The 15390-nt window shown below is 34.2% G+C and overlaps 1 protein-coding gene across 7 annotated transcripts in view; it reads left to right on the top strand.

Annotated features, from left to right (window-relative positions):
• The window catches only part of lilli (AF4/FMR2 family member lilliputian), a 121071-nt gene that overhangs the window by 4748 nt on the left and 100933 nt on the right, over positions 1-15390 (top strand). For 4 of the 7 annotated variants that reach the window (XM_089463628.1, XM_089463624.1, XM_089463629.1 and 1 more), the window contains exon 1: positions 130-596. The exons of 1 other annotated variant lie outside the window; for it this stretch is intronic. In XM_089463628.1, coding sequence (XP_089319754.1) covers positions 562-596 — 35 coding nt within the window. In that variant the 5' untranslated portion in view covers positions 130-561. Of the gene's footprint in view, positions 1-46; positions 597-15390 lie in introns of those variants that run through there. 2 more of the 7 variants (XM_089463626.1, XM_089463625.1) reach the window with 1 other exon arrangement.

Here is a 15390-nt window from a genome sequence, read left to right as displayed (position 1 = left end):
AATAACAACCATGTAAAACATACAACCATAACCTCAATCAATACAGCAAATCGAGCAATATTACGGATAACAAATCATATAATAAATACAAAATATAAAATTTATTAAACTTAATTGTTAAATGTTAACTAAAGAAGAACACCAACAAAAACAACGCCAGCAACCTGCCAGGAACAACAACACCAACACCAACAACTCATGCGGTACCCAAAAGCCCCAAAAACAACTAGAGAAGAAGAAGCAGCTGCAGCAGCAGCAACAACAACAACAGCAACAAATCAACAACAGCGAAAAGCTAACGAGAGCAACGCCTCTCAAGAAATTCTCAGGAGTTGCTGTTGTACCACTTGCATTAACATTGGATTAGTCACCCTTCCAATAATTCCCAAAGATAAAAACCCCAAAAATCAAATTTGAGGCACTTATGTAGGGTCATTCGAATGTGAATGGGGAACTACAGCAACCAACTAACTCCACCAACACCAACACCTACTCCACCACCACCACCACTAGCAGCAGCAGCAGCAACAACAACAACATCGACATCGACTGTAACGGGACATGGATATACATATGAAAAAATTAACTAAACCACGGTAAGTAAATTATTATCAATTCAATTCGTAATATACACCTAAGAATTCGCCTATCCTATTTGAACTGGTTAGAGCTTTAGAAATTCTAATAAGACTCCAAGCAACTTGTATTCTTATGGGTTTCATATGCATATCTCTCTAAATCGTCAAATGCAAATGAATTGTGACCGGAAAGTAACGGGATTTCTTTTTCGCAATTCTCTTTTTGCATTCTATTCTGAGCAAACAGTGGGTATATTTTTTAGCAACGGAACAAATTTTGTGTACCATAGCACAACTAATGTGGGAAAGTCTAAATTTAATTTTGGATAAGATTATATTTTAAAATCAATAGTCGAATATATAAACAATCCTAATGTCGAAATGAAGCTTTAGAAAAATATTATAAAATAAATATATCTTATTTCTAACTATTTTTTGAGCAAAGATGGAATTTTGATGTTGATATTATTATATTTTTAATAATAATTTTATAATTTTTGTGCACATTTCGCTTGGATTTATTGTCTTTTATGAAATGTTTCATAACAGATCCATGAGTGTTACATGCGGCTGTTTCCATAGGATCGTTTGTCTTTTGTAATTGAAACAAATAACATTTTGCCAATGCAACGTTCAATCTATGCCTAACCTCAATACGGTTGAGTTGGAGCAATAGAAAATTGAAAGACATACACATACATATGCATGTATGTATGTATATTGAATATAAAAATATATACATATATTGGCATATGTATATATATTATGCATTTGCTATATCGTTGCTCATTCAATATGAATGTGAAGCCAAGCTGCTGGTGCCCCAATGCCACATTATACACACTCACACATACATACATGTGTATGTATGTCTACATATATAAGCTGCGGAAATTCACAGACATATTCTCGTCCAAGTTCCACAACTAAAAACTTTTCTCATTTCTGTGGCAACCCTTTTCATACACATACACATGCATACATATATATGGATATGTGTATGTATGTTTGTATAAATATACTTTGCTTCTATTTTGTCTTTCTTTTTCTTTTTTTTTTTCTACTGTCAATGAGCTGCGGCGACCACTAAAATGTATAATTGAAAATTGTACGCCCACATTACGACTTGAAATGCACAGACAATATAAGAGATTGAGACGAAGCCAGGGTGTGAGGATGTGAGGGTGTGTGTGGGGGGGGGAGTGAGATAGCACCAAAAATGGTCCCCAGTTGCTTTTAGCGCCAGGCAATAAACAGAGCGCAAGCAACAGCCGCACTATGCAAGATAACAGCTAGGAAAAGAGAGACAGAGAGAGAGAGAGAGAGATAGATAATGAGAGGGAGACATAGCGTAAAAGAGTGCTGCCAAGTTTGTGGTTTTACTTTGCCCCTCTCTCCATTTAGTGCCCACCTTGACCAAAGTAGAAAAATCTAAAAGTTTTTTTTCTTAAGCTTTTTTTTTCATGCTTAAATACATATACACAGCTTATACTTATACATATATAAATATGTATGTATGTATATATATATTTTGCCGGCGTCGCCACGCACTGTTTCGCCTGCTGTTTTTTGCTCTGCCTCTGTCTCTGCTTCTTCTTCTTCTTCTTGAAGCATTGTGTGCACTTTTCGCTGCAATTTGTCGAAAAGTTTTTACTGTGCGCGTAAAGTTTAACCATAACAGATTTCTTTTGCCGTCTATTTCTTGGGGGCCAAGACGAAGAGGAGCAAGAAAAAAAAAATATATATATATATATAACTTGAGCAACTTCTCAATTTGGCGCTCTGCCTGCCACGCCTCCATACACGCCCTTCTGTGGGCAGTTAACAAACGCATAAACCAGCTTAACTAATTTGACCAACTAAAAAAGTTTTATTGGATAAATATTTGGGGATTATATTTTTATCTAGTTTATTTGAAATTCTTTTATTAGACGAATATTTATACATGATTTAGTTTAATTTTATATTATTTTTCAGTTAGCTTCAGTTTTCTTCTTGTCATTTAATGCTTGCGAGTTAATTAATCAATTAATTTGAGTCAAGCCAAGAACAAGCTCTGCATTTTAATTGCCAAGGGCAAGAGATTAAAGCAAGATTTTGTATATTTATAGGCTTAACTCTAGCTTAAGAAACTTGGGCTGTAACAAAGTATTTAGCTACAGTGATAACTGTGTTGAGTGAACAACGAAGTTGGTCGGCAATTAAATAAAATAATATTCAAATATTGGAATTTGTAATAAGTAGAGGTGGTTAAACTAAAAAGGAATATACAAATTTAAATAAAAAAATAAAAATAATAATGAAATTAAATTACAGTTGAATTAATAAAAAATTAACAATTTAAGTTAAATAAAAAATAAAAATAATAAATAAATATTAAGTATCAATATAAGTAATCATTTAAAAATTGAAGTAAAAAAGAAAAACCAAAAAAAAAGAAAAAAAAAAAAGAAAAAAAAAACAAAATCACCCAATATCATTTTAAAACTGAAATTAAAAAAAAAATCAAATACCTAATATCATTTTAAAATTGAAATTAAAAAAAAAAAAAAAAATACCTAAATAAACCCTAACAAATAAAAATCAGTTGAGTGTCAGTTAATATTTATTTGCCTCCGTTAGATTAAACATTGTAATTTCACACGGAAGTTCTTCATATATTTATGTTTTCAGTTTGACACAATATACGTTGCATATTTGAATATAGAACTCAAACACACGCTCAGCCGAAAATATGCTGATAAAATTTTAATTTGTATAAAATTGAAATTTTAATGTGTGTCTAAAGCGCGCGCGAGTTTTTAGCCGCAATCTCCATTCCAGCATGCTCAGCCACAGGGCTCCGGTGCTTTTAGCCCTTGTCAAGTACTGCCCTACGACACACACACACACACATACACATACACAGACAGACAGCTGCACGCGACTGCAAGTTTCTGGTTTTTGTGGCTTTTCCGCTTCTCACTTCACAACTGCCGCTCTCTCTCTTTCTCTCTTTCTCGTTCGCTGGCTTTTGGCATTGGCTAAAAGCGAATTTCTTTCGTTGAATTATTTAAATTTGTCGGTGTTTGGCTGTGTATGAGTGTGTGTGTGTGTCAGTTATGAATAGCTAAGTGAGTGCAAGTGCTAGCTGCAAGCAGCCTTTTCATTTTCATTATACGCAGTCCCTTAAGGGATCTTGGCTTCGTAGCTGATGTGAATGGTGCTGGGGGAGTGGGTAGTGAGGAGGGTGGAGTGGAGAGGGGAGCGAAGGGTAAGGGTTGCCGCAAATGGAAAGTGTCATATGATAAGCTGAACTATGCTGAATTTTAATTGTATTTCGCACAACCTGCATCAAACCTAATTTGATTGCTGAATTATTTGAAAATTTTAACTGGAGAACATACGAGAACTTGTTTATTAACTGTATTGGGATGCATGTATTAATTGTGCTAAATAAATTGAATTCGACGATATAATAATGTTATTTTTTAAATAAATACTATAATATAACGTAAAATATATAAATAATTACGTTAAAAATGCTATAATTATATTATGAGATTTATTTATGAGTTAATTTATATTTTTATAAATGATGATATTTTATATTTGGTTTTCTTTGTTAAAGCTTTTTATGTATTACTTTGACTTCTAGAATATGCCATATGATTTTAATTTTTTAGACTATAATAATTTTTATGGTATAAACAAATATTCATATGGAGAAATATCTCTTGAATATGTATAAAGCGAATTTTGCTTGATTTATATGGCTATTTTGAAAGTAAATACATAAAAGAACTAAAATTAAATACTAATGAATTACTTCAGAGCTATCTTAACTTAATTTGTTTAAATATTTAAATAGTAGTAGTAACACTTAAATAAATTTATTTACATTTTTATTATTTTAAAATATTATTGAAAAGCTGCCAATTTATGCTTCTATACATTTCGTAACTGAAATAGTATTAAATAAAATTGAACCGTTGTAAGTTGATTAAGGTCCAACAACAATAAATTAGGCCCTCATACTCGATCTCAGTATCTCCCAGCATTTGCTGCTAATGATAAAAGTTACCCCAAAACAAAAAAAAAAAACCTGGCAAAACAAATGTCTAATTGTCGCAGCGAATTGATTGGCCTGCCCATAGCATACACACGCGCCCCAAGCGCCACAATCGTTTGCCAAGGGCACAGATATAGGTATCTATCTGTATATGTGTATAGAATTATATATATATTGTGTATGTATTTACTTAGGTGTGTGTGTGTGTGTGTGTGTGTGTGTGTGTGTGTGCTTGTGCATTGCGTATACAAAAGGCAAACAAGTCAAACACGGGCCGAACCCCTGTAAAAGAAGGCAGCAAATTATTCGCCAAAGGAAAAACCCGGAACAAAAACAAAAGTAAAGTAGAATAAGCAATAAGGCGGATATATGTGAATATTGGAATACACGGTTTTTTGTATTTCATTGTATAAGAGGGCTACGGAGCTCCTTAAAATCTTAGAGTTTTCCCTCAGCTATAAGTAGGAGGAATGAATGAATCATATATGATTAATGAATCATTTAATTCATATGAATCATATAAGAGATTATAATACGAAAATGATTTAACATGAACGTTAACTGTGGAAACTGTGAAATAAAAGTTAAAAATCTTAACTTACCCCAAGTCTTAAAAGTTTCATTCCACATGCATGTAATACTTTTTTTAGTGAAGCCAATATACTCTAAATCAGTTTTGGAAACAGTGTATATAACCGAAATAAAAGTTAAGGGAAGTGATTTACTTTATCGATGGACACATAAAACAATTTGGCAGCACAATGAAAAGAATACTGCCTGTTCTCTCTCGCTCTCCATAGAGACACCGTCTCTCTCACTCTCTCTTTTTGGCACTCTATGTCTGCCTCCCAGTCGCTGTTTCGCTTGCCTGCATCCCTCGAGTGGCGGCAAAACATCTGTCATGACGGTTTGTCTTTTCACCAAATCCTTTTTCGCACAAAAATCAAAATAATAAAAAATGAAGTAGAATTAAGCCAGCTGAGAGAGTGTGCTCGTTTATCAGATACCCTGTAGGAGTAGCTAAGGCTTAGCCAATTATAATAAACTAAATAATTGCGAAATTTTATTTATGAAATAAATAGCCGAGTTTTTTATATATTATTATTTTTATTTTTATTAAAATTATAATTAATTAATTACTATAGTAAATAGTGTCGGAAAATGATGTAGAAAATAATGATATATGTATGTATATATATTTTTTAAAATCGAGCTTTTATGAAATCATTCATATCATAAAGATTATGAGTAGGCAACCCCACTCAGGTATTTATAGGGTATTAACAGCAAATCTTTTCTTCATTCGCTGTTGCACGCTTTGCAATTTTATAAGGTATGAAAATTACATATGCCCCGCTGAACAAACGCACACACACACACGCACTCATACCTGCTCACATAGCGACAGCCTAGTGTATCCTGGTATCCTTCTTGTATCCTGAAGCGAAGTCATAAAACTTGCACCCCAACCAGAGCTTTGCAGTGGTTCCGTAACGCTCTACATTTAACTCTCTTCCTCGCCATCGCCCTCACCCCTGCCATCTACAATTTACAGCAAAGTTTGCCAGAAAGAGAGAGAGAGAGAGAGAGAGAGAGAGAGAGAGAGTGAGAACTTGGACTTTACCTTGCGTCCTGCTGTTTTACATCCTTTCTAACTGTTGCTGATTTATGGTCGGCCGAAGGCTAGGGCCAAGCACTAGTTGGGCGCTAGTGGCAACAACTGTCTGTTTAGTTTACATGCTCTCTCTCTCTCTTTGTCTCTCTCTTTTCTACTTGCCGCTCTGACTGGCGCTTCTTCTTCTTCTTGTTCCGGCATCGCATTTAAATGACATAATAAAATGTATAATTTCAACATAAAAACTGAAATCCCCGGGGAGATTTCTGCTCATTTTTGCCAAGGTCCCCTATAAAGGAACCCTATACAAAGCGAAAAAAAAACACACACACACACACCCTAAATACATCTCTCACTGCTCTCACCCTACCTGGGGCTGGGCAGTTGGGCTTTGCCTTCTGATTGTTGAGTCAACGCGCGGCATATCAATTAGGTGTGTAGGTCAATAGCTTAAGTGTGCGTGGAGATTGTGAGGTGAGAGTGAGAGTAGGGAGGAGGATGGAGCGAGGAGTCGCCGTTTGCAAAAGGGCTGGGATTTATTTGATTGGTAGGCCATTGGCTTGAGGCTTGGCGCCACAGTTCAAATACGAATTTTCGTATGAACTTTGGGTTATTTGTACAAGAAATTGCAACATGAATCATGCATTCAGTTTGATGTGTGCTACATGTGTTTATATGTATGTGTGTATGTTTGTAGAGCGGAACACGGAATTGGTACAAACTATTTAAGTGCAATATATGTATGTAGATATACATATATGTATATATGCTTATGATATACTCAAGTTGCTAATGAGATGAATTTAGAAACAGTTACTTTAACTTGAAGTAATTGATTTCAGGGAAATTGTAATTAATGTGAATTTGAAAACAGTTTATTTTTTTATCTTGTAATAAATTTTGAATTGATTTGTGAGAAATTATAATTAATTAGACAAAAATGTATTCAGATAAATTGAAGTGGTTAAAAATGTTATTGTTGGTATTTCTTATAGATTTTTTAGTATTTTTATAACTACCTAAAATTTCAATTTTTATTAGGTTTTCTATAAACAACATGTGTATTGTAAAAAAAAAAAATAAATAAATAATTTTTTTTTTTTTTTTTAAATATCCCACGATGTTTTTTTTTTTTTTTTTTTAATGTTCCATTTAGAGTTATTTTATAAATGGTTTCTTAAATAAATGAGCTCTTTAAGAGTTTATTAAACATTACATTTACATTACATTTAATGACAGCTTAATATTTTTTTCTTAATAAAGCTAACTTTACTTGAATAAGTCTAAATTCTATTGAACTTTATTAAAAATGTTGAGAATTTTCATGAAAAGAGTTTATGTGACAGTTTTTCTCAAATTATACGAATTCTATAGAAATTAGCATTTAATTAACATTCTATTTAGCTTGAGTTAAATAAGAATTTTTCGTATATAATTCTATTGAATTAAATGTTAATGCTTAATTAAATTTTAATGTTAAAAATAGCTTTGCAAAAAGGATTTTTGATAAAGCAATGTGAACACGAGAATTTAATTTTAAATAGTAAACATTGCCATTGATATTTTATAAGTGAAAATAAAACAAAAACTTAATTTATATATTATTATACAAATATTTGTATATGATATTTATATTATATATTTATATAGAATATATAGTGGGACCCTTGCTCAAGAAATTATTATTTTCTATTATTATATTTATGCCTCACTTGCTGTTCATAATAGATATCAGTTTTGTGATCTATATATGTATATCTATATAAATTGATTGTACCGAATGTCACCTTTGCTATCGTTTCTTTTGTTTTTGTTATTGCTAATGCATTTCACATGCGGGCCACTCCTTCTGGAGGACCTCGACCTGCTTTTATCTATGCCTCTAGCACGCTCCCTCTCACTCTTGCTCTTCTCTCTCTCTCTCTCTCTCTCTCTCTCTCTCTCTTTCTCGTAATGCCCATGCTGTTGAGCTTTGTTCAAGGCGTTGTCGATGTCGCGTCGTCTCCTCTGGACGTGTGACAGCATATTGTTTATACGGCAACTGGGCAGCCCTTTGCAGCGCATATAAATGATTAACTGTTGCATGTGCTGCATATGCCACGCCCATTGGCGCTCAGTTGCAGTTTGAGAACTGAAGGACACGACATTTGTTGATGTTGCCTTGGCAAAACGAAGTGATGCAGCGCACCCCTCTCTTGACCTGGCCAAGTCTTACCTGTATCTTTTGCCACTTGCAAGTGGCAAGTGGCAACTCACCACACACACACACACATACAGCCAAGTGCCACTTTAAGCCAACTGGGAGCTTCAATTGCAATTGCGAGTGCAACTGTCAAGTCCTTTGCTGCGGCCATTTGACATTTGTATTGCGGATACCCTGTAAATTATTAAAGAGAAAAGCAGGTAGATGTACTATAAGTAGTTGTTTCCTTTTGATAAAGGAGGTGAAACTATGTAATGTAGATCGCTTTTTACATTCTGCATTGTGTATACCCTGTAAATGATTAAACAAAAAGGTTAGACGATACAGATTATTTTACAAATATTTGTATATAAATATAGCAAACTAACTTGGCAATTGCTTGGCGAATTCCCCTTAAATTATGAAAGAAGCAGAAAGGAAACCCTATAAAATATTAAAGAACAAAAAGATAAACAAGTCTATAATTATATTTAATTTGTAAACAATTTAATTAAGGAAAGCTTTTTTTCCAAATATTTGTATATATATAATTATATATGTACATTATAAAAAAATCAATCTATACAGTATACCCTGTAAATTATAAAAAACAAATTTTTTATATGTTTGTCTATTTTATTTATTGCTGATACCCTATAAATTTTAGAAGAAAATATATATAAATATATAGTTTCTTTAAAAAATATTTTATAACTAATTTTGCATATGCATTGCAGATATAGAGTTATATAGATATATGTATATAGTTTCTTTTGAAATAATTTCTATATAACTAACTAATTAAATAGATTGCGTTCACTATGCAAATAAAATGGGGAAGAATCGTGTTTGCCTTAAACGGAATTCATAATCTATCGATGTAAACATATTCCATGGTCACGCTCTCTATCTATGTGTGTATGTGTGTGTGTGCTCAAGGCCTTTTGGGTATTTGTAAGCTGAACTAAGGTCCTTTCACTATTGTTGGACTGCGAGTCGGGGTACATGCTGTTGCTGCTCCTGCTCCTGCTGCTGCTGCTTCTTGTTCTTGATTCTCGTTTCTTGGTATTTCATCTATTTACCCGGGCAGCCACTGTGCCACCCCCACACCGCCCCAATTGAAGGCGCCCAACGATGAAGACGACGCGGAAACAGTAAATAAGTTGCACTTTTCCGCTGTCAGAGAGAAAGCGCCGGTCAAATGGGGCACGTGTAGGGGTTGGGGTTGGGTCGGAGTAGGGCATCAGGAGGGGTGGTGCTCGGTTAGTGTCCTTCGTGGCTGCTGCCCGCAAATAAAAACAAAAAACTTATTTGCCATTTATTTCCAGTTGACGGTTTTTTTTTCTTCCCTCTTCTTTCGTTTCGCGTTCCCCCGCTTCAGCTGTTATTAATATTGACAGCTAAGGGGCGTGGGGAGGTGGGAGGGTTTGGTTGTGGGGACAGGTCCTCGACAAGCCTTTGGGGTCGCCGTTGCTATTGCTTGTTTGTTTGCTTTTGTGCTTAATGCTCTGGCCAGCGATTCGCCTTCAGGGAGTCGCTAGATCTCGCCCGCCCTGTTCTCACTCTCCCTCTCTCTCTCTCTCTCTCTCACGCACTCTCTGTCTCTCATTCGCACGAGCTGCCTGCCAAAGTATTTCCGGTGCAGGGATAAAAATTTGTCGTGGTTGAAATATTGTAACCTGAAGCCTTTATTGAAGGACTTTTTAATGAGTGTTTGTGTTTGATTGTTGAGCAACAACAGCAACAACAGCAGCAACAGCAGCCAGGAAGTTGTGTGGTCTTCTTCGATTTTGTTGCTGCCGCTTCATCTTTCGCTGGTATCTCGCGTGAGAAACGTGCCACATGTAGGCCAATTACGCTTGCCACAAAGTTGCAAGCTTCACAGCGTCGTGCAGAATCTCAAATAAATTGTAGCGAAAGAGTTATTTGTTCAATTTATGTATTTTATGTGATTTTATAAAAATGTTTTATGCAGTAAATTCAAATCGATAATATTAATTACGGTTGATAACACTCATAATATATTGATAATATTACAAATTATTTGAAACAATCATTTTAAGAAATGTACTATTTTATATAATTTGTCAATATATTTCTATACAACAATGATTTATCTATGGATAACTCTTACTGTTTGACAGATAATCGATAAACTGTGTAAAGCTTGAAAACATTTATAATATATCAATGATTTAACAATTAGCTATGCTTCAATTTAAATCAAATTTAAATAATCACAATAAATAATATTATTTTCTTTATAATACTTTTGTATTTCTCTCTATCGATAATACTTCATTTACCAATTGAATTTTTTTTTTTTTTTTTTTTTTTTTTTTTTTATTTAGTCGATTATAATTATGATTTAATATGGCTATCGTAATTAAATATGCATGTATTTCCTTGCAGTTCCCATTTCCCACCCAAAATCAATTTGTTGTTTTTTTTTTTTTTATGTCGAACATTCAACAATTTTGTGGAAAATATCAAATAACCGAACAATACAATTATACAACTCAATGGCTTGGTAAAGAGCAATGCTACTCAAGTATATGTGAATCACATAATTTTTTGTTGTTTGTTTTTGGTTTGGTATATATAACTCAACCCTTGCTCATAAGACCCTGTTTGCTGCTATCAAACTCCCCTGACTCCTGTTCCATTTCTCGATGTCACGCAACGGTTAACTGAAGTACTTTTGTTATGTTTCTCAATGGGTTTTAACCCCCTTTACATTTTTTTTTTTTTTTTTTTTTTTTGCTGGGACACTAGTTTCATTAAATGTTGGGAATACACATTATTTGATAAACTATATGGGAAGGGATGAAAAAAATCCCCAAGCAAGCTGTTGCTATATGAGAATCAAATGCAATTTAAATAGTTAATTTTTGGAATAATGTTTGATTGGGCGTCAAAATGTTTTTATTATAAATCGAGCAGAAAATGAGTAGAGAAAAATCTGAAAAAATATAGAGTAACCAAATTCAATAATAAAGGAAAAATATAATAAAAATTCCTGCCTTTTTAAATCATGAAATCTTAATACTATATAAGGAAATTACTTTAATATATATAAATATATATTATTGAATACATTCATATTATATACATATTAAAAATCATATAATCTGAATTCCAAGTTTGATCTAAAGAATTAAAAGAATATATATAAAGAACTTATTGTTGCACTGCAAATGCTAGAGAATAAAGAATTAATAGAGAGTTAAATTTACATTTAAAAGTAAATTAATTTTATTTTTTTATTGTTATTTTTCTTTGTTATCTTTCAATTACTTGAAATATTTGACAGCTTTGCTTTCTGCTCTCAACATACTCAAAAATAATTAAAAACGGGTAATTTTTAGTGCATTTCTCTTTATTTTACTGTTTGAAGCTCTTAAGCGTCCTGCACACACTAGCCGGCAGCAATATTAGAAGCAACAACAACAAAAACAAGAGTAATTAGAACTAGAACTGTAATGAAAAGAACAACACTTGAATTGCTCTCAAATTTAAATGGACAGCCTTGCATTGCTTTACTCTGCATGCACGCCCGCTCTCCTCCTGCTCTGCGTTTCGTGCTCACCCACTGCTTTGCCACAATTAGGTGTTAATACGACATTTTACTATGAGCAGCAGCGGCGGGAGCAACAGCTGCAATAATAACAACAGCAACAACTGACTGAAATATTAATGCAGTGCTTGCACATGAAATATTTATGCTTGTGTGCGTTTGTAAGTTACGCTCTTCTACACGCTCTGCTCTGCTTTGTCTCTCTCAGTCTCTCAGTCTTGTTGCCTAACGATCGATAAAATGTATTCCGTTTGCTCTCTCTTTCTCTCTCTGCTCATTGTGAGCTTCCTGCTGTGTGCGTGAGTCTCTAAGTATGTGTGCGTGTGCCTTTGTTTATTTGTGGATTAGTATGTAAGTTCTGCCTCTCTTCTAGGCAGCGTATTTTGTAAACACAGCAACAAAATGCCTTAACGTGCAAGTGTGTATGTAAGTATATTGCAAGCCTTGCTCATCTCACATACACACACACACACACGCAATATACACAAACACTCTTTGTCACGCATTTGCCTTGTTTTTGTTTATTTTATTAGTTGAGTGGCTTTTAGTTGAAAATTTCTCTGGTACGTTTTTGTCGCATTTAGCTTGCTGCTGTTGTTATTGTAATGTTTATTGATTGCTGTTTGCCAGCAGGGGTATTCCCTCTACTAAGTGTATCGTACATATGTACATACATATGGCCGTATATCGATGTGTGTGTGTGTGTGTGTGTGAGTGCAGCATGTATAATTGATATTAAAATGCTGCAATGTTTACATCTACTTTGCGCGTTTGCTGACTCGGAAAATGAGCACTTTATATTGATTGTGTGTGTGTGTGTGTTTTTTTTTTTTTATTATTGACCGTTAATTTGTTCATTTATACTGGGTCTTAATAAGAGTGCAGTGCTTACTGGAAAAAACAAATGTTGTCTTTTGTGCTAATATGAACTTCAAATTCATAAATTAGGTCTTTGAGTTTAGTTTGTCGCTCTCTTTACCTAACGGCAGTTGATCGGTGACTTTAAGAGCGCTAATATGAAAGTGGAGTGAGCTGTCCCTCTATCTGTCCCACTCTAGCGCGTGGGAAAGTGTACATAGCATATTTGACACTCGTATGCGTAAAGTAGAAGAGCAATGATATGATTTGTAGAAGACCTGAGGAATTAGCATATTTGGCACTGATATCACAGTGTTATGCCTAAAGTAGAAGAGTAATACATATGTTATTTGATAAGATTTTATTTGAAGTAAGGCATTAGCATTTTTGACACTTCTTCTGTTGATTTGAAAAACATTTTTATTGCTTGGCGAATTAAAAAAATTAATTATTTTCTGGCTACAATATGAGTCACATTAATGTCATTTTCAAAACATGTTCATCAGCTCAATTTCTGAATCATGCGCAATTTTTGCATCTGTTAAGCAAAAAAAAAAAAGAAAGAAGAAGCAGCAACAAAGGCAAATGTATGTCTAATTAACAGCATAGGCCAATAGGACACTTAACAGTTGATTGGCAAGCAAAATAAATCAAGCGGCAAGGTGAAACGATTCAAAGCACAAGGTAAAAAATAAAATACAATAAAAAAATATACAAGTGAATATGCATGCCATGCAAGACATCGACAATAACAACAAAAGAAAGAGTGAAAAAAGAAATATAAAATAAATAAACGGGCTAAAAATAGAAAATTGCACAAATGCGATTGAGGGGGGCCAATTATAAGGCCATAAATTGTGGCTAGCGAGTTATTTATAAATTTCGTATAATTTTTTATACATATTAGCTTAAAAATAGTAGCTGATAATGCAAAGTTCATTTAAAAAGAAAAAGACGATTTATGAGAAAGAAAACAATTTTGAATAAAAATAACTGTGCTTGAGCCAGGCTCACTTTCCGCTGAAGTTTGTCTCTCTTATTCTCTCTCTTCTGTCTCTTGTCGTGCGCTCTTTGGTGCTTGAGTTGATGCTTGGTATTTCGTATGCGCTCTGCTCTTTGCCGCGCTGCCGTTCTGCTCTCACCTTTCGGCTATAGCTGTCTACGCACTAGTTGCCGTTGTCGTTGTTTTCTATTTTCGTTGCCGCTTGAGCTGCGAGCAGCTTGTTGCCGTTTATTTATAAAACAACCGCCGGCAGCGACAAATACAACAACATGTGTTTGCTACTAAATTTACTTGATGTTTTTGTTGTTGTTGCTCTTTATTTTATTTTTTGTTTTTTGCCATCTTAGCGTTAAGTGGGCGACGCTGTTACGCTGGATTTTGTGGAATTTTCTTTGCCATTGAATAAAAGAATTTGCATTCAAATGAAATGGAAATAAAATAGCAACAAGGGCAACAACAATGTGCTGGCTATCTGATTCTGTCTCTCTCTCCCACTATCTGCTGGGCGCCACATGTCTGTCTGCGCTATTCTTTTTCAATTATATCCGTTTATTTGCTTTGCGAGCTGAACTAAAAAATGAAGTAGAAAATGAAAATCAAATAAGACGAGCCAACCAACTACAGCTATAATCTCACACGATAGTTAATAATCGACTTGATACCGATGATCTTTCGATTAGATTTCAACAGTGCCATTTGAGTTGACCTGCTTTGTAGGGATATTTAGATTTAATATTAATGAGTACATGTATAATAATCATGCAAGAGCGTTAAATTAATTAACTTTAATAGTATGTTTAATGTTTTATCTAGATGAATGCATCAAATTAGAGTTTGCTTTAATTATTTTACATAAAAAATATCATCACTTAGACTTTATTTAGATTACCATAATTATGCATATTCAACAAGTAGCGTGCGTTAACAACAATTGCTTTGCTGCACGCAGCAAACAACAACAACAATAACAACAAACCAGCAAAGCAGCGCCGTTGGCGCCAAGCGTCAGCAGCAGCCGCAGAGCCAGCAGCAGTTGTAACTGCATCAGCTAGTGGTTTAATATGACGTTTATGGTATTTTTATGTTGGCCATTGCCATTAAAACTAATGCGCATATTGCAAAAACATGCGAAAACGTTTAAAACTAAATAAAAACCCATAGACATAAACTATGCGCATTTGGTATAAAAAAAATAACAAAAACAAAAAAAAAAAAAAAAAAACGCAGCCACGCACACACACACACACAAAGCCACACATGCACACAAAAAAGGGCTGACTAAAAAAGAGAACGAGCGAGTACTGAGAGTGAGAGAGGATGTGCACTCAACGACTCTGGCAACGACAGACGACGTCAATGTTTTGTATGCTCAATTGGGTGGGTGGGGGTTGGGTTAAGTTTTGCTTCTGCATTTGCTTTTGGTTTTTGTATTCGGCTGCGCCGCCTCCTCTCTCCCGGTACTATGCGTTGACATTCATGGTGCACATGCATCGACACGTTTCTCATATTGCCATTGTTGTTGTTGT

This window comes from Drosophila arizonae, chromosome 3, assembly GCF_054131065.1.
Source record: "Drosophila arizonae isolate 15081-1271.41 chromosome 3, UAZ_ARI_1.0, whole genome shotgun sequence".
In the NCBI taxonomy this organism is placed as follows: domain Eukaryota; kingdom Metazoa; phylum Arthropoda; class Insecta; order Diptera; family Drosophilidae; genus Drosophila; species Drosophila arizonae.
Note: the sequence above shows the minus strand (reverse complement) of the source record. Positions and strands in the feature narration are given on the sequence as shown.